The sequence below is a fragment of the Tachypleus tridentatus genome, chromosome 13, assembly GCF_004210375.1.
Source record: "Tachypleus tridentatus isolate NWPU-2018 chromosome 13, ASM421037v1, whole genome shotgun sequence".
NCBI lineage: Eukaryota > Metazoa > Arthropoda > Merostomata > Xiphosura > Limulidae > Tachypleus > Tachypleus tridentatus.
The window spans coordinates 130638551-130659391 of NC_134837.1; the positions used below are offsets into that span (position 1 = coordinate 130638551).

The 20841-nt window shown below is 33.2% G+C and overlaps 1 protein-coding gene across 1 annotated transcript in view; it reads left to right on the forward strand.

Moving 5' to 3' along the window:
* LOC143236881 (RNA exonuclease 1 homolog) overlaps positions 1–20841 on the forward strand; it is a 52209-nt gene that overhangs the window by 756 nt on the left and 30612 nt on the right. The window contains exons 2-4 of the mRNA XM_076475532.1: positions 823–2402; positions 11874–11963; positions 18794–18898. Of these exons, the coding sequence (XP_076331647.1) occupies positions 823–2402; positions 11874–11963; positions 18794–18898 (1775 nt within the window). The remainder of the gene's footprint in view (positions 1–822; positions 2403–11873; positions 11964–18793; positions 18899–20841) is intronic.

Below are 20841 nucleotides of genomic sequence, written 5' to 3' on the forward strand. Positions count from 1 at the left end.
ATTGTTATGGAAATTATGCTTCTTAATTTTACTGGCTTATAATGTATAAAGTGTAAAAGTAAGTTACAAGTTGCACTGTAATTTAAAGAGTACTGATGAAGTAAGCATAACAAAAATGTTTTAGTGAAATATGATATGACTGAAAACCATCATGGATTCACCAGAGAGGAAACATTGTCTTACTAATCTGTTTTTTTAATATGTATTAATTTTGAGGAAGTTATGCAATTTCTGGTCAAACAAAAGGATGTTTTTGGTGCACTTTTCAAAAGGTTTTTTTTTAATGTACTATACCAAAGATTAGTTGGTAAAATGACATTGGTAAGGGTTGAGGAAAGAATCATTTAATTGGATTGTATGGTGATTGGATGGGAAAAACTAAATGTATTGCTTTACTTAGACATTAAGAGACAACAGGTATGTTGGTCTATTAAGGCTATTTTGCTCAAAAGTAAAACCAAAACAGAAAATCAAATTTAGCTCAGATCAGTTAAATATTTTTCAAGCCATCCAGTAAACTCCTGAATTTACTGCATCCACCACATCTGAAAGTAACTTATTTCAAAGGCCAACCACTCCAACCATGCCAAACTTATGTCCCCTTGTCCTATTACTGTAACCATTAAACATGAAAAACTTGCATCAGTACTGTCAGTTGGTCCTTCAAAGCTGTCCTTACATATCCACCCTTAAGAAAGCAAAATGGTCTAGAACATAAATTCAAAGTTCAATCATATTATTTTATTCATATAATATTTGTTGGATTTTTTTTAGTCTGTATGAGTGAATTGATTTTAATTTTTTTCCCCTAAACAAAAACAGATGTGGTTACTAGAAAAGAACTGCACAGCTATTCAACAGAAGAAACTGCTTCTGCCAATGTTTCATTATTGTATGAAGCTAAAGAAAAGGAAGATGCATTGCATAAGGTTAATGAAGCTATCCGACAAGTACTGGAAGAGATGGAGAGAGACAAGGCACAGATGCAGGCAAGTGCTATTGGCATGGGATGTACTGAATCAAAACAATATGCTAATAATATTTCATATATCCCAACTCCAGTCACCAAGTGTTCAGCTAAATCTCATTATACAGAAAAGAAAACTGTGTTAAAATCACACTTGCCTGTGTATGATATGCCTGTTTATAAACCTACGCCTCTTGATCGCTTAACTAAAAATAAAAAACGCAAAAAAATCGAATATGATCCATGTATTGCTAGTATTAATTGTGAGAAAAGGGAAAAAAATATAAAACATTCTACTGCAAAATATTCTCTCTTGGATTTATCTCAGGGAAGTTCTTCCTCAGAGGAAGGTTATGTGCCAAAAAGGATAAAGCTTAGTAATATAGAAAAACCTGAGGATACAGAAGCTGGTAGGACTTATGAAAGACAGTCTCCAAAATTCAGTGATGAAGATGAAGGTAATAATGTAATGCATGTGTTTCCATCTGAATGGAGTGAAACAAGAGGGGTAGAGGTTGAAAAGAACAAAAATATAAGTGAATGTGAAAAAGAAAGTGATTATGATTTTGTGAATAAGATACTGAAGGAAAGCAAAGAGCATGACATTAGTAGGGAGATGCCAATAAACATTGATAGTAAGCATGGGACGTCACAAAATGGGAAGAAATTAAAGGATGAAACAAAAGTTAAGGCAAATGCAAGAAAATTAAAAATTGACCCGAAATCAAGTAACATTATTAAGTCTTCTAAAAAAGAATTGACTGGAAAAAATCATGCAGAAAAATCCATAAAACCAGATTCTTCATCAAAAGTGAAAACTGATTCAGATAAAGTTTCAAAATTATCTGAAGATACCTCTGTGAAATTTCCATTGAACGTGAAGAAAACAAAGCAAAAACTAAACACACAAGAAGTTCACAAAAAGCTCAAAGACTGCAAAGATAAGAACATGATAAAAGAAAGTAAAACAAAAGATGAACATCTTTCCATTTGTGAAAAAGATAAAAGGTGTTCTAAAACAGCAAGTACTAAAAAATGTGTTAAGAGTAAAACTCAAATAAGCAAGGAAGCAAACATTTCAACACAACAGAAGAAGAAATGTTTAGATCTTCTTGAAAAAGAACAAGACAGTGCAGTTAGTAGTAGTTGTAGACCCCACTCACCAGTTGTCATCAGCAAATCAACTTCAAATGATTACAATTCATCTGATAGTCAAAGTGTGAGTTCAACTTCTAAAAATCAGGTTCAACCTATCATTCAAGCTCAACCCAGTGTTGGTAATGCAGAGAACTCAAGCTTGAGTGAAGAAGAATTATTTGATTCTAGTGCCTTGGACACAGATCTTGATGAACATGATACTTATGAGGAATGTTGGAGAATATTCAATGAAGATCAAACTTTGACATCTCAAGACCAAAATCCTAGTATGAACAAAGTAAGCCTTTTTAATGTTTTAAATTAATATACACCAATATGAAGTGTTGTGTATTTATAGCCCCTCTACACACACACACACACACACACACACACACACACACACACACACACACACACACACACAATATAATACAAAGTATCTTCAGTCTTGTATACTTACTTTTTGTGATCCTTATTTACATGTTTTTAAATTCCCAGTTATTTATTTATCTTATGATTGATTCTTTACAATATCATTGAAAATATTAATATGAAAATGAAACAACTGGTCAACTTGTGTTTTTTCCTCAGTTATTCAAAGTGTCAACTAATTCAGATATTGCATTTGTGATTTCTTATTATTTTTGATTAATTCAAGATTGTTGATTCACTTTATAAAATGGTCAACTACTTGAAATTACTTTTTTACTTATTACTGTTTTATTAGTTTTTGCAGCTATTCGGATCTTGTCAGTATAATGGATTAGTTGAATGTAATAATTTAATGAGACAGGTGATTTAATTGATGTTCAAATTCCACTTAATGCATTTAAGGTTGAATTGTAACTGTTGTAACTGATAAGTTTTATATATGCACTACTGTGGTCTATTACCTCGATTACAACTACTACAAACCTTGAATAAATGCCCACCATTGCATGTGTCTGTATATACTGCACTAGTCTATATGACTGTATAATCCAGTCACAGTAATACCTATGAGCTTTACATGTGATAGTCTTATTCTTTCCTTAGTATTACCTGTCTTCAGAATTCTTTTTCTCATGCAGTACTTACCCTTACTCACAAAAGTAACTATTCTTGTTCATTGCTGCCCTGTGCATGAACTTTTTCTTCCCACAAACATTCTGCTCACTTCCCATTGGAATTGAAATATTCTAACGTGTCTCTCACAAATCATCAGCATCACTTCACCACCAATAGGAGCACGAAGTGCTGGCATGACACGTGACTCCCTCTGTACTCCTTTAGTAGGTTATTGTTTCTTGTTTGGTAGTGTTTGTATTTGGTTGTGCTTCTTGTTTGTTTTTCAGTTCATGTTACATTTTCTCATGAATTGGTTTTCTTTAATTTTCATTCAGACAGTTTCTTCATTTTAAAATTTTCATCAGTTAGCTCCAGTCACATTTTCACAGATTGATTTAGGTGGACTCTTCATTACTTTGAATTCCAAAGTTTGTGTGGGAGTCACACCAGTAACTAATATTTTTCTCATGCTTCAGGTGCAGGTGACCCAACAATGAATTTATCCACTTCTATTCACCAGGAGATTGGATATTACATAGGCCAGCTTTTGTCTCTGGCCCTAGTCCAGTTCCTCCTGAACAAACTAACAAGGAATTGGATCATCTGTTTTCACCTCCTGATTTTGCCATACCTTCCCATTCCCCTACCTAAGGAATCAGTTAGACATAACAAGGCCTTTTTGAATTTTGTTTATTTATCATTGTACATGATGTTTTTTTTTTCCTTTCTCCTTTTTCTTATAGGTTATGTACTTCCTTATTCCATGATCAATTTTTCCACCCATTTTTGGTTTTTCCAAAAACTCCTGGTTTGTACTGATCAATTTGTCTTGCAGTTAAGTGACAGAATTAACATATCTCGCCCACATGGGCTTCAGATCAGTGTGAACTTTGATATCATGCTGACTGTTCCTTTTTGGACAAACAGTTCTTATATTCCATATTGCCTGTTTGGGGGAGTGACATCTGAATCACCTGTCAGTGTGGCCCATGCATAGTATTTTTGCTTGTGTGTTACCCTTACAACTCTTAGGTTACCTTTCTTCTCTACATCTCTTCTCTCCAAAGAAGTCCTGAGGGTTTTTCTAGGGATACCCTTTACCTTTTTTCCTCCACACTAGCCTGTTTATTATCTTTGGCTCTGCCTTTGCATATGTGGTTTCTCTGTTGTTGAGACCTTCTAGATCATGATGCAATTTTATATTTGGTCCATTTACCATTAGCTTATTTTTGGGATTTATGTATGACCCCATTTCAGTGGGGATATATTTCTGACACAATCCCAAAAGCACTAATCACAGGTGGCATCTGTCCAACAACAGTCTACCCTTACCAATGTAGTTGCATGTTTTTCTCAGTCAGAGCCTCATGTGCCACCTATGACCATTTCCTGTCCTCATTCCCAACTCTTAATGTACTATTTTCTTAGAGTGCCTCATATACCTATATCACCTGTCTCATCTTTATCTTCTGTTTGTCCATCTCTGGGTGGTTTATCAATTTCGAGCCTTACCGTTTGGGCTTAATTTGGCTCCTTATGTTTTCTGTTGGTTTATCCAAGCATTTGCTTGACATCTTGATGTTTTGTGGTTGAGTTTTCACTATTACATGAATGACTGGCTTCTTCTGGCTCACCCTGACAGGAATTGGGCAGGTTAATGAAACAGGAGAAGTCCTTTCTCAGCCTTACTCAGTATCTCATCCATTTGAGGGTCCTTTTTGACCCTTGTATTAGTCAGGTTTAGCTTTCTTCTTTAAGACATCGCTCTATGGAATTATTAGTTTGCCATAGCCTCTAGCTTTATCACTTACTGGTTAGGTTCTCCCCATGTAGATGCAATTACTTTGAGCTACAGTCACAAGTTACTTCTCTTTTGGTCACCACTCCATTGGGCTATAGCAACCAATACCTTAAGTCAAGATTGGTTCCACATATATCTTCATGTTTATCCTCCTATCTGATTGCTTCATAGGGTTACCTCTATCATCCATACCACTTCTTGTTGGGCCCTTCTGATTACATCACCTGCTACTCTCCCCTCCTGTATTTCTTCTGCATTGCTTTGTGAATATTGGTTCTCATTAGCATGTGTTTTGAATGTAGTTGACTTTCCAAATACAGCTCATCTCACCCTAGCCACTATACACCTGATGTCCCATTTGTTGTTTTACCCATTTTTCTACTTGTGGGATTGAATTATATATATTTGATATGGTTTGGAACACAATCCTAATGTAGTTCTCTCCTACTTTGGTGTGCTCCTCTCCTTTACTACTCTTCTCCACTTTTCATAAATGAGTGAAGAGTAAACCTGTTTCAGAAGTGGTGCAGTTATTTTTGTACATTTTATGGAAATATTTTTATATTTCCCTGACATTGGTCTCTCATCTTATTCAGTGTGGGATTCTAGCTAATTTTTGTGAAATGGGGGGGTAAGTACTAGATATGAAGATATAAATTTCCTATACACATTGTTACTTTTCAATTCCATGGGGAAAGCTGAAAATTTGTGGCATATGTATAGAATGAGTTTGCATATAGAGGGCAGCACTGAATAAGAATAGCTAATTTCATGAGTAGAGGTAAGTAACTATCAGAAATACAATTTCAATATAGGGAAATTATAACATTTCTATGCTTTTTCAGTTCTTAACCACTTTGATCAATTGTCTTTATCTCTGTTACAATGTTTTTATCCTTGCTGCATGTTTTCTCTGTCCACCTGTTTGCAACTTTATTTTCTCTTGCTACCATATTTTTTTCTTTATGCTACTTCAAACTGTGAAAGCATAAAACAAAGTCCCAATACATAGACATTTGTCTTTGCACATTTTTTCTCATCTGATGTCAAAGGCAACCAGTAAGACACTTATCTCTTGGAGCTTACAGTTAGTAGTTATCCCTATTACTTACTGGTGTGTGTGATAGGTCTTGGATTTCAACACATAGGCAAGAACTCTAAATGTTTATAGAAATTTTGTTAACATAATCTTATGGAGCCATGATAAGACATGCTCACTGGTGATGTTTTCTTTTTATAAGATATTACCACTATAGTATTAGGTTTCTTTATACCAAATATAGGCCCCTCATAGTTCTGTATTATTGCCTTCATCTCGCACGTGGTTAATTTTGTTAGTGTTTCTACTTCTAGGTATGGTTATAACTCGGTAATGTGATTTTCTCTCTCTTTTGCCTATGTATCATAATGTCTTTTGGGTTACATCACATTGTGGGCTTCCTTCTGTCATGAATTTATATTAATCAACATCATCATGGTCTTCTTTATCTTCATAATGTCTTTATTATGGCTTAAAGTTATGATCTTTCTATATTCCTTGAATCCAGTCTCTTGTGTTCTGTCTGTCTGTTTTGAGTACTGCTTTTTTTTCTTTCTTTCTTGTAATTTGCCTGGTTTTCTTTTACTCATTTGCTGTATCTCCATCCTGTATCTTTTCACTGTGGTTCTTTATTAAGACCCAGTATTTGTTTGGTGACAAATTCTTTACTTGCCTCTTTATCTTTTACTTTGTCTATTCTGTCCTGGTTTCTTTGTTCTTGATATCTCCTCAGTCTGGACAATTTCCTTCATGGTGTCTGACTCTGTTCCTTTTCACTCCTTCATCTAATTCTTGCCCCATTTCCAATTGCACTGGTCTTTGATATTTCCAATTCCTTCTAATCTAATCTAAGCTAGGGCTACTCACCAACAATCTTCCTTCAATTCTCTGATTTTTCTTTTTCATTCACTAATTACACAACATCAAGAGTTTAATGGAGCTTCTCCTTTTATTAACCTGTCACTTCTGTTTACTATTCCCCATTGCATTGGTTGGTATTAGAATGTTCAATGGGAACTTCTTCTTGAAACCAATTTTTGGTTTTGAAACCTTGAGTACCTGCCTCTCCATTTGCACTTTTATAGTCTCCTTTTGTCAGCAGCTCTTTACTTGTGCAAGATTGTTCTCCAGGTCTGCCCCTGCTTGTCATTCTCTACCTCTTCTTTCTCTTCATCTTCTTACTTATCCATTCTTCTGTGGTTTTCTGAATCACATGATCACCAGTCTATCCAGAAGTTTTAGTGTGGCATGTTTTGCTTGTTGATTTTAGTTTCCAGCTTCATTCCATTAGATCTGTGTAGGGATGGATGTTTGTTTAGAGCATGTGGCATGCACAGGAAGTCCCACAGCAGTTGCATTTGAAGTAATAGCTTGTAGTAGTACAGAAAAGTAAGATTTAACTGAAGTATATTTTCAAGTAAGGGAAGTGTTAAGTTCTTTTTCATTAACTACATAGGTATATTTATTTCTTCTGGATATTTATCCAAGTTTCTTCATTTCTTTTACACTTTTTATTTTAGTTTTCTCTGTCTCAACATTTTTATGAATGTTTGTTATACAGGCAGGTTAATTCTCATGTTACTTATTTTTAGTATTTAAACCAAGTAGACTCACCTCTGAAATGTTCAAATCCATTTCTCATTGAGAATTGCTTTCTTGTTGTCAACAACCATGTGACTTCAAATTCTGAATGTCTTCGTAAAATGCAAACTATGCATTAATGTGCCTAAAATTATCTACTCTTTCACATTACTTATTGCTCATACATGAGGATTAGTGTACAAAAGTCCTTCTGTCCTGCAATAATTCATATTTTCTTCTGGAAAGTTGTACTGTTACCTTCACTCACTATAAGTTGATGATGTTGGTCTAGCTGCCAAAATCAGACCCTTTGGAATCCTTACTCATGTAATCTGCCTTCAGCATCTAGTGAGATTGCAAGATGTAACTGTCACTTTTTTTTTCCTTTTTTTTTTCCAACAAGTTCAGTTCCTTAATTCTGCTTTTGTCAGCTGGTGCCATTGAGTTTCATGTTAATAATCACTCTTCTAATTGTGGTGATGATGATAAACAAAGCATCTTTCCATTAGACCTTTTCATCTTCATTGTGTGAAGAGCAAGATTGGTCAGCTATCCCAAATTACAAAGAAACTACTGCTGGTTTGAATTCTTTCTCAAATATGTTCTGTTTTAGTTATTAAATAAATTCTGTTACCTGTGCATGCTAATGTGACGTTGGACAATTCCATTCATCAGTTTTTATGTTCTATCTCCTGATTTTTTAGTGATTGTTGAAACAGCCTAAATGTTAATATTCTTTTATTATTTTCTTGATTGCTTTTAGTTAAGAGTATTTGCTACAGTTTTTAAGGTGTAGCTCTCATGTTTCATTGACATTTTAGCCTTTCATGTTAGTTTCTTGAGCAGGAGCAGATTAGGAATTTTATGCTTCAATGTCTGGAAACAATTTTTGTGACAACCTGCTAGTTGTATTTGTCTGTCTGTCTTGCATCTTTTGTCAACTACTTCTTATTCCTTTGAACCCCACTAAGTGACTAGATCTAGATAAAAGCAATAGAAGTCTTTTTGATCCACATAATCACGCTTTTCTATTCTGGGCAAATCTCCCATCTGGGCTGCTGGAGCTGTTGTTTCAGATCATTGGTGTTTCTGTAGAACTTTGTTTTTTACAGATCCTTCAGGTTGGCCTCAATGCCTTCCTCTTCCAGTCACTTCTACATTCTGGATCGGGAGGTATCAACTGTTATTGAGGAAAAAGAAGTCAAAATTGTTTATGACACTCCTAGGTTTTTTACTTATGTCCCTTTGTGGTCCCTAAGTAAGGAGAAACTTCCAGACCTGTTCTGGAAGCACCGAGGTTTGAAATTGGAAATGTAGTTGCTATAAAAGTCTTTTCTTACAACTTTTGTATTATGTTGATGGATATATAGGATGTCTTTATTCACATTCCTGTCTTTGCAACTGAGATTTCTTTATCATCCTGTTAGTGAATAGTGATCATTTTGGAAGATTTACTATTCTAGGATCTTTGAAATTGAATGTGTAAAATAACACAATAATGATGGAGAGAGTTAAAAGCTCAAGTTAAATGTTCAGAATAGCTGAATCCTGACATCTTGATGTGAGCTTGTACATCCAGAGAAGTCCAACCCAAAATGACTTATTCTTCAACACACTGCTTCAAATGAGATTGAGAAATCTGTGAACAAGTTAAGATCTACAGGATAAATGAGAAAGGTAGATTTTGGATATTAATTGTGTTCAACTAAAACTAAAGAAATGTGATTAGTACTAGAAGAAAAATGTGCATTAATTGAAAACAGATGTAAAGTCAAACACCAATAAAGAGCAATATTGCACTGAAGATGTTGTCTGTGAGCACACCTAAAGGGAATAATAATGTGACATCAAGCCATCATCCCCATTGCAGATATAGTGTCTTTGTGATAGGTTCACTGGTCTTCATGGCTTGCAGAACTATAGAAAACATTGAAATGTTTCTTTAGTTACATTGATACAAAGCCTCAGATGCACCAAATAATTGTGTTAATATTGAATGAGAATTGCAGGTATGGGTAATTCACCTGTGAGAGATTGCCATTTTAGTGGTCAAATGAACATTAAGAGATTGAAAGGATGAAAGAAACTAAATAAGCCAATCATCCATGTAAAAGTAATAGTCCAGAATATTTAAACTACTCAACATAATATGTATGAAGCTAAAAGGAAGAACAGTGATGTGACAAACTATCCCCTCACCCTTCAATGGCAAAAGATTTTGGGATTATTGATAAATAAGAATCTTAATCAATGTATCCTGTATATCCACCAAGGACTGTGATAACATCTTTATCTAAGAAGATAAATTGTTTTTCTTTGATTTTTTTTCATTTTTATTTTTATATTTATTTTCCCTGCTAGAATGTAAATCACTAGCACTGCCTTTCTAAGTATGTGCATTACATACAACGTTTGTTCTAGGCACAATTCTACCATCTTTGAAGGAGCTCCATGAGAGATAATGCTTAAAAGTGAACAGAGAATGCTATCTGATAGCTGATGTTGGCTAGCTAGGTATTCTTTGTATATCTTATAGCTCCAACCTGGACTCTGATCATGTTATATCTTTTTTTTTCTCTTTAAATCTTACTTGTGCTATCATTGTGCTGCCCTATGATTGTTGAGTCCATTTTGGGATCTGCTTAGGATTTTTCATTGCTCTGTAACTGCTTACCAGTGACTGAATGTATTTCTTGACTTGGACAGCATTTTCAGAGTAGGATGAAGTTATTTTAGTCCTAAGAGCATTTGTATTCTTATTTGTCACCGGTTGTTTCCTTTGAGAATTTGCCATGACAGATATAGCAATACTTTGTGCTTTGACCCTGCTTAAGTGTTATGATAATACCCGATAATGTGTGTGGCTATATACCACTTGCTTACCACCAATGGTAGAACCTTATTTTCTTTTTTCTTTTTTTTCTTTACTTTGGAGAGCAGTCACCGTCACCTTCTCACAACTGTCTGCAGGCAATAAAGGTATGTATGCTTGAGACGTTATGGGCTTGAGCACCCACATTTCACTCTCCTAATTTCTATTGCTATTCATTTACTTTATTTCTTTATGTGAAACTGGCAAATAGAGGTTAAAACTGATAGACTGTGTGTCCCCACCACAATATGGGTCCTACTTCATCAGTTACCTCCAAAACCTAGGATAAATTTTATATCTCACATTATAGCTTGTACCTTGAGATCCTTTAAATTAGTGCAACATTTTTATTTTTGTTTCAGTTTGTTTTTGGTTATAACACACTAATATAATTAGTCAGAAGTTTGGATTTGCTGTTTTAATTTACTTTATCAGTATTAATTTTCTCTTTAGAAAAAATTATTATTAACAGGTGTCAGTGATGGAGAAGTAATTTATTGAAAATATTGTCTTTCTGAGCACATTTATTCTGTTTTCTTTAGGCTAGTCACTTCACTCATTACTTCCATTGTTCTTTACACTGGGTTTGAATTGTGCCTAAGCTCTGCTTCATTTATTTCATTTGTGGTCAAGGTTGTTGCCTTCCTGCCTAGGATTATAGTTTTTGGAGAACCAGTATTTATTATGAAACTCTAGTTTACTGCTCAGTATTAGGGTAGGTATTATGTGTTATAATACCTCAGAGGAACACTTACCTGCTTTTAATTTTGTTTTTAAAATCATAATAATTTTCAAGCAGGTACTTACCTCTGAAATACAGTTCCATTCAGTTAGTTAAACTATATTATCAGGATTGCAAACACACAAAAATTTGAATTATGGCAGAAAATTGAAGCATTTTTTGATTTGTGTAATAAGTTGCATAGAAGGTGAAAGAGTGAGTAATTCTGGGTAAGTTGACATGTGCTTTTCATTGAACCAAGGAGATTCAAGATTTGAAGGCATATGGTTGATGAGTAAATGGAAACAAATCAACAAGTAAATGCTTTTAGTATTATAGAATCAGTTACCTGTTTTATATTCATTTTGATTCTAAATATATGTTTGTGTAAAAGACTAAACAAAACTGTGACTGCTGCTTCGTTACCCCTGACCTTACAGTAAATACTTATGTTTTATGCTATGTTCAATGAAGTAGGTGTTATGTAACATCTTTCTTACTCAGTTTTCATTTGTATTTTCTATCGTTCATAAGATATCATAGTATTAGCTGAAGATTAGTGATTTAGTCCTGTGGAATTAAAGTGGTGAAATCTGTTTTATTCAAGTTTTAAGCCCTTTGTCATGTTTGATAATAGAATTTTAGGCTTATGTTTACTCCCTAAGATAACACAATATTTGTAGCAATCCATTAAATAAACTTTTGCAGGTTCGCAGAATGCGAGAAGCAGTAAAGACTGAAGCTGATGTAGTTGTATTGGGAAAGAAAAGAGTCGCACATCAACCATCCTTGTCACGTGTAAGACAGTTATGTGTATATAATCTTTTTTTTTTCTATGAATGTATGATTGAAAGTAATAAAGAATTATTAATTTGTCAACTATACAATATATAGTGTATCCAACATTGGTAAGGCCTTGTGTTGAATACCAGCTCTCTTCAACTGAGATACAAGAGTTCTGGTAAAAGTTGAAATACTGTTTGTATTCACCAAAATTATTATGGTGAGAATAAGATTCATAAAATTGAAAAATATTTCATTTAAAGTTATTTACAAATAAGAAACAGAGTAACAGTTAATAAGATATTACTGATTTATTTTTATCTGTTGTTCAAGTAGAATATGATTGTTTTTTCTAATTTATTAAACTACAGAGTGCACATTAAAAACATGACTTGAATTATTTGTCTTTCATGAGTGTGCTCCTATTGAGTCCCTGCCATAAGGTGTTGCACCTCTAGGGGCTTCTTATTGGCACTCTTGGAAGAAAGCTTATGGAGATAATTTCTGCATCAGTCCTTCTACTATCTCAGTGTGAGATTCTAGCTAGCCTGTGTATGAAAGCAAGTGGTTTTATTTGTAATTAACATTTTCTTTACCTGATAATATGTTTTGAATAGATACCACTATCTATTGTACCACATGTTCCTGCCTTTCCTCTCCACTTTCCCAGTGTACTTTTATTGTCTCATCAAATAATGATTTTTATGTGTAAATGTTGGGTAGTATTTGCATGATAATTCGTGATGACAAGAAAACTCACTTGTAGAGAATTATATATTTAAAAATGGCTAGTATGGGTAAAGAAAGCACTAGAAGAGGAGCAAACAACATTTCGACCTTCTTCGGTCATCGTCAGGTTCACAAAGGAAGAAAGGGTTACTGACAGTATTCAACATTTAAGCATGCCCTCTACATTCCTACACTCAATTACACAACTACCTTAAAAATTTGGTGAGTAACTCTTTCTTTCTTTGTGAACCTGACAATGACCAAAGAAGGTCAAAACATTGTTCACTCCTCTACTAGTGCTTTCTCTACCCATACCAGCCGTTTTTAAATATAGTATTTACACAAGATGTGTCACAGTTCTGTTGGTGGAAGGTTGTTTTTGCATGGCATGTCATCATGCAGTTGTACAATTGCACATATTTTCTAGTGAATTTGATAAGAGAATTTTTCAAGGCTGGTGTGTGGAAGTCTTTTAAATAAGAAGGTGTAACTTCAAGAGGAAATTGGCTAACCTGTATAGAGGTGAGTATCTGTGGGAAGTGCATTTTCAGATAAGTTAAAATAGGCAAAATTACTCATTTTTCCCAACTATCTCGCAACTTCAGGAAATTTGTAATAGAGCTGTTGCTAATGCTACCTTTGTTTTAGAAACCTATGAAGCCCAAGTTGGGTTTAGTCAGTGGGCTGGAGAAACACAGCAGTCAGCTTCAATCATGAGGTTTTGGCAGTATTTGATACATTCCAATAAAGGTTTGCAGATGTGTTTTCAAATTCCTTTGGATAATGGAGCCATCAAAACCATTGTTGGTTGTATAGTTTATCAGGCTTTCAGTATTTAACCAATACTCTTTATTTAAACTGTTATAGACTTTATTCTGGCAAATAGTGATTGTTAAATGTGAAAGGGAGGCATTTATGACTATGACTAAGTAAAGTCATCTCTCAAACAAATGTCATGTCTGATCTTGTTTCAGGTGTTGAGATTATGAAAACAGACCCTTATCTATTCAAGTAGTGTAGTATTATGGTGCCAAATATTGCTTAGCTTCTCCATACTAGCTGCTGTAATATTTTTATGATGATGGTATGATAAGTGCCAACTTTTTAAAAATTATATGTGTAACTCTATAATTAAGTTTTTAGTATTTTAAATCTATTGATGTCCACCATTTGCTTTAAAGTGACCTAAATAAGTCAAACAAAGTGGAAATATTAATATGTTCAGCAATATAAAAGTTTTAGTTATACTTTTGCCTTAAAACACTTAAAACACAATATTGAAAAGTAATGAAAAAAAACTCAAAACATAATCGGGTAACTAAGTAAATCGACACTGTAAATCCTGAACTAACAATGTGGTCTAATGAATGAGAAATTCATCCTATATTACTAAACACCTATGGCTTTTAAATATATGTATACAAGGCTTCCTTGGCCTTTTTTTTCTTTTTAAGAGTATTCTGGAAACCTTAAAATGTCCTTCACATTGCATTACTTATAATATTTGATTTTCTTTAACTTATTTCATATGCATTGTAGAAACTCACTGCTGTTATTGTTTTATATTTTACAAGCCAAGGAGCCTACCCTTTGTACACATCATAAATTGGTTGATGCTGTAACATATAACAGAAAAATCATAAATTTCACACAATGTTTTAATAATATATTATTATACACTATTACCTCACCAAAACATGGTATGCTTGGCAAAATAGATTTACTGTTGTACATTTATTTTAGTGTCTACATTTGTTTCAGTGTAGTTGTTGTTTTTGCCAGTGAAATATATTGTTGATTGTGTATTGCACAAGTCCTGTTTTATTCTGAAAATTTTAGAAGGTTCTTATGTTCAGTGTATTAGGTGTGTATGTACTACTAGTGATTGACATTGTTGTTGTCAAGTGAACTTTGGTGAAGATTCTATAGTCTTGTGTGATTCATATAAAACGCTACTAGCGTAAGACAAAGAGTAATATTATTGGGGAGCTACAGTCAATGTGCTATAGGCCTCAAAAACTATAATTGTGATTAATGTCTATTAATATGAAAACTAAAGAATTTGACAAGGAACATTTATAGATTTCAAACATTACAAATTGTTCAACTTCAATGAATTATATCCCTCATTATTATTTCTACAAGAACAATAAATATCTTCATTGGTAAGAAATGAACTTGTAAGTGGTGTGTAACAGTATGAACTCAGACTTAATTTATTTAATGTAGACTTGGATCTTTAATAAAATATTCGGTTGTAGACTGGATGTAAGTTTCAGTATTGTTTGTAAAACTTGTGTATAAAACCATCATTTGTAATACCTTAGTAATAAGCATTATTATAAGGTGTATTTTTTTAATTTGCACATTAAAAATATTTATGTAAAAAATGAAAATTGTGTATCACTCTTTTTGGCAAATACCATAAATCTGATACATATTATCATTTAATTAACTTCTCAATTAAAATGAAATTTTCTGATTATTAGATATAGTAATACATTAACATACATAAGAAATTGGATACTCGAAATAAATAATACATAACTGTGGTTAAAAATCACAAAACAAATGGAACAAATGCTACAGTTTGGATTCAGCAAATGCAATCGGAGAGATTTATACATGGCAGTCCTTTCTGACACAGCAATCGTACAAAAGTGCCTTTTTTTTTTTCATTTCCTGTTCCTTCACAGCCAGATTATGCACACAACACTCACAATTCCAGTGCAGATTCTTACAATCTCTGGTGTGTATTTATTATTTACAATACTTTTCAGTAGTTCCTGTATCTACTGATGACCAGAAACTATGTGAAGTCTGGCATTTTCTATACAGAATCCTAACATTACCAAATACTTCAGCTGTAATCTTGAAACTAACAGAGTACCTTACAGCAAAGAACGAATAACTCCTAAGAGTCATGTGAATAATAGTATTATTATAATAGTATAACTAGAAATTCTATTTATTTTATGTTTCTTCCATTGTTTGTTTTTTTCCTGATGTTATAAAAAAAAAAAAAACTGAGTATTGGGATTCTACAGTTGGTATCAGCATCAAGATGCTAAATATTGATATCACCCACCACTGAAAGAAAGTTCACCATTCATGTGAACCTCATGATACTAAATTGGGTTATGGACTTTAAAAACCAACAGTGGATCATTGCATGTTTGATAATAATATTCCAAAAGTATGACCTTGCTGTACAGCTTTGGGCGAGCCAACAACGTGGAAATTTAAAGGGAAAGTCTGTGAATGGTGAGAGCTTTCTCCTTTGTTGTAAATCTTGAATAGCATTTAGGAGTATGAGACACTGGCAGATGAGCACCATGAATGGCACAGAGCAACTGAATGAACTGTATCTAGCATGATGTTTATATAATATGCAACAGGCTGAAGCACAACTGCAACAGATTGATTAATATAGTGCAGGCACATGTAACTGTTGGCACGTGTAGGAGCGTTTCAGAGTGCAGAATGTGTGCACTTTTGTTATAAACCACATATTAATATCTGCTGAAGCTAGTGACCCATAAGACCTTTTAAGTAAGACACACATTTGACTGCAGCCTTTCTTGTCACATTTGCTTTAAGATTCTCGGTAATAATGCATATGCTGCATGGTATGTGCTTTATTAGTATAGAAATGGCCAAAACTGGGTTAAATTGCTGCAAAGAATTGTAGATTTTCCATTGTAAAGAATAGCACTGAATATAGTTAGTCCTCTTCTGGAAACTGAATGGAATAATCAGTGTATACTTTTCAATATTGATTAGTTAACCACATGAGCCGACACTTTTCTGTTGTTTGATATGTTAGCTTTTATTCTCACCATTTCCAGTGTTTAATTTCTCTCATTTTCTTCTCTCTCCCATTATCTTTCTTCTCTTCTGATGCTTCTCTCTCTCTAAGTCTTGTTGTTTAACAAACTCTCACAGATAACCATGTTTGAGCCCAAATTGTTTTCTCTTCTCTATCCACTTGTTGAAATCAGTCATCATAGTTTTATCATTGAATTGTAAGTTCTACAGTATTTTTGCTAACACATATAGCTGTGCATATATAGGCCTATTTCTGCTGTCATTCACATCATCATCTTCTTCTGCTGTTTGCCACTTTATAATCTTGTCAGGTTTTTATTTATGTATGAACCTGATTTGTTACACTAAGTGTCTGACTTATAATGAACAAACAGCATACAACCTGTTTTAAAATAATATAGTAAAACAAGTCAAACATAAATACAAATGTTTGTTACATTGTTGGTTATTACAGTTGTATCCAGGGTTTTAATTCACTTTAAAAAAACACCACTACATGCTTTTACTTGTCTCTATTTCAGTTACTGTCTAACTTACTTAAACTAGATTTTAAACATGTGTTTATAGATTGACAGAAGCCTGGAATGTTCTAAACACTGCAAGATATTATGTTGCAATAATATTGAATCAAAACAATGAGAAAAACATAGGTTCTAGTAATATGATGCAATAATAGAAACAAGTACAAATTCACAACAGTTAAGCTACACAACATATGACTTATACACAGTTATGTGGACAAACTTGTGATAAACTTTCATTTCTAAAAATAAGTAAATTTAACAGTTACATCAAACTTAAATTGAAGCAGTCAAGTATATCTAAAGATAGGCAGTTTAACTAAGTGTAAGCTTTGTATTAGTTTCATTTGTTTTTTAAATTGGAAAATAGAGATTATATTAATTCTAGTAGTACATTTTTTAGGTAGCTTCTTATAAAAGCTCTTTAGAACCACAACTCTCCTTTCTCTACACCACCATGTGTTGCAGGTCTTGAACAAAGCTCTCACCCATGTTCATGTTATTGAGTATTGTGACTTAATCATCCTTATACTATTGTTCTCCATCAGTAGGAGAGTAACACATACTCCATGTGCAGTAAACCTTATTAATACTATCATTTAAATGTAGGCTTATCTCTTTCTCAGTAGTACTTGTCTTTAGACATTATTTTTATATTATTTACTGGAATTTCTGCACTTGTTGATTCAACCTATTACTATTACCATTAAGTCTTTCTTGCCATAAGAGTATATGAAAGAATGATACATAAGTTTACTTTTCATTTAGAACTTTCACTTAAATTATCCTTTTCTCGTTCGACTTTGTACTTTTGAGACAAACTTCTCATTGTCTTTTCCCATTGTTTATTCCTAAGTATGGGTTTCATCCAGTACTTTTCAAGGTCATCTTAGGCCTATGTACCTTTGCTGTACCTGACTCTTTATGGAGCCACTCCCCAGCTCCAGTCGTGTAGAAGCTATGATCTTCCAATTTGTTCTTTAGATGAGACTCCCTTTTATACAGCCAGTTGAGTCTGTCAAGTGTTTTTTCAGGATTTTTCCTGTACTCTTACTTGCCATCTCATCTGTTTTGAATGCCATGAGACAATTTCTCAATCCTACTTTGTCGTTGTACTTCTGTCTTTTTTATTATTTCAAGAAAATGGGAGGTTGTCAGCCAGATATCACTATAATCCACTTTACCATATTTTGTCTTTCCTTATATAATGATGAACAGTTTTCTCAGTCTACAGTGGAGACTTTCTCAAGTAGTAAATGATATGATTCAGAATCCCAAACACTTTTTTCACATCTGACTATGTATGCCTATATTTTTCCTCCTTCACTTCATTTACAGTGGTCAAATATTTGTTTTTGAGTCCTTCTCCATGTTAACCTGCAGATGATCTAAGATGTTCAAAACTTTATTTAAATTAAAGTTTTAATACCTATACCAGCTGTCTTTAGAATATCATAGAATTATTTTCATGTTTTAAGGCTCCATCAGGCTTTTTCTTATATGACCAAACCCTATCTTTTCATCTTATGATTATAATTGTAGTGTGAACAACATAGAGCACATGATGAGAACCACAAAATGTCAACAGAGGAAAAAGGAATTTCACCTAAGTAAATCTGTGAACAAACCTGATACCCAATACCATAAATTCTGGTTAAAAAAAACAAATATACTGTAATTGAATAACAAATGAGATAACTCTAATTCTTATTATATTATCCAATGTGTTGACTTTGCATTTTAATTGTTTAGTTGTTATTTTTGCAGCCCCAAGCTCAGATTAAAGCAGTGCGAAAACTGTCAGCAGCTGAAGTTATGCTGAATCGTCACTTACTGGTTCAACAACAGTATAACAAAACCAGCTCAAACAAGGTAAGACCTTTTAAGAAGAATTGCTCTTGTATTTTTTAAATCTACACTTTGTGTACTTACATAGACTGAAAAATAAGTTATGCAATGTGGTGCACCACAAAACATAGTGTTACTTGGAGGAGTTGATCCCCATTTTTAATAAATGAGATGTTATTGTGCAATAAATCACCTATGTGTATATGTGTGTGTTAATTGTTTATTTGTACATACCACTTGTACAAATCAATATTTTCTCTAATATAAAACATAACATCTTTCTCTGCTGTTCAGGCATCTATTTATATTCCCTCTCTTTAACTAACAGTGATGCAACAATGAGTACAAACTTACAAAATTTTATTGTTTTATCCTGTTTTTTCTTTCTCTTTTATGGTTTTCAATAACTGATGAACTTCTAGAAATATGGTGATTTCTGTAATGACGTTGAAAATTGTATCTTATCAACAATGAAGGAATTGACAGGTTTCTAAGCCTTTCTTCTGATGAGCTTTTATTTAAAGACATTGTAATCTGAGAATGTGGGAAAGCATGTAGAGTACAAGGACTGAAATACTATATATATATCATGTATAGTCAATAATATTTTAATTTATCCATCTGCTATAAGGTTACTACAAGTATACAGTTTCGTTATTGGAGATACCTGCCCTAACCCTATTGGTTACTTACCATCATAATTTAATATTCAATCAACTGAAACAAAAATCATTATATGTGCACATCATATACATGACAAATCATTTGCACTTGCAACAACTAAATTCTCGCATGTTTGATAGGCATGTTGGAAAATAAATATCTCCTATAATTGTGAATAAAAGAACCTTTATATGCTCGTCACCCCTATTAACCCTCATCAGCGTAGCTTTTAAAAGTTACATTATGGAACACCTGGGGTCCAACCAGTCTCCAGCACAAATTATTATTATAATACAAAAACCAATTGCATTATAACTTTTAATTGGGTTAGTATGCAATGTAAACAACATAAAAATAAATTTATTCTAGAAGAAATATGTTAAAAAATCAAGAAATTACAAATCTTACGTTGTTCCTCATTATACAGAAAGCAGTATTAAACTATTTACAGTATATCAAAAGTATACCAGTCTATAATACTCCTATATTTAAATCATTATCCACCAATTCAGTAAAATAGGCCATTATAAGTAGTCATCACAGAAAACTTGTTGAGGAATGAGATATGCATACATGCTAACCACAGTAATGTTATAAACAGATGAAATGATACTGTACTACATTGATGGATTGTCCCTTATAAAGCCTATATAGTGAAACAGTATTATAGGGCAAAGTGTATGTATCATGATGGTCAATGATAGTAAGGGATCTGTGTAGGCCCCAGATAAATATTAGGTTATAACTACATTTTTAGTTTGTCTGTTTTGGAATCAGTAATGTCATATTGATCGAGGGTTTCTGTTTGACAATAACATGAATTGATATAAATTTCTAATGATTTTGTAAAAAAGTCATATACGACTGACAAAATTGTTGGGTTCATGTACACCCCAGGTGTATTGATGAGGGTTAAAACATCCTCACATAGAGGTACTGTCTTAAAAGGAAAGTTGTAAATTGCACAGGATTGTGATATTTTACCATTTTTGGAAAACTAAAAAAATCATAACCAAGAAGGAAAACTACAACTAAGTTTCATGGTACAAAAGTATATTTTTCTGATGCACAAATTGTGAACAAGGACTGTTGTGAAGCATTCTTAATTTATAACAACTACCTGGTTAGTGATTTTGTATCCAGTTACTGCTGATACCCTAACCACACATGAGTAACAGTGCTAGTCATATGTCTAGGATGTTACTTTGCATCAGTTCTTTATGTTGCCATAGGTTAGTGACCAGACAGTGGTTTGATTGTGTCATTATGTTGAATCGACTATATTTTTCTGTTATTTATTCGTT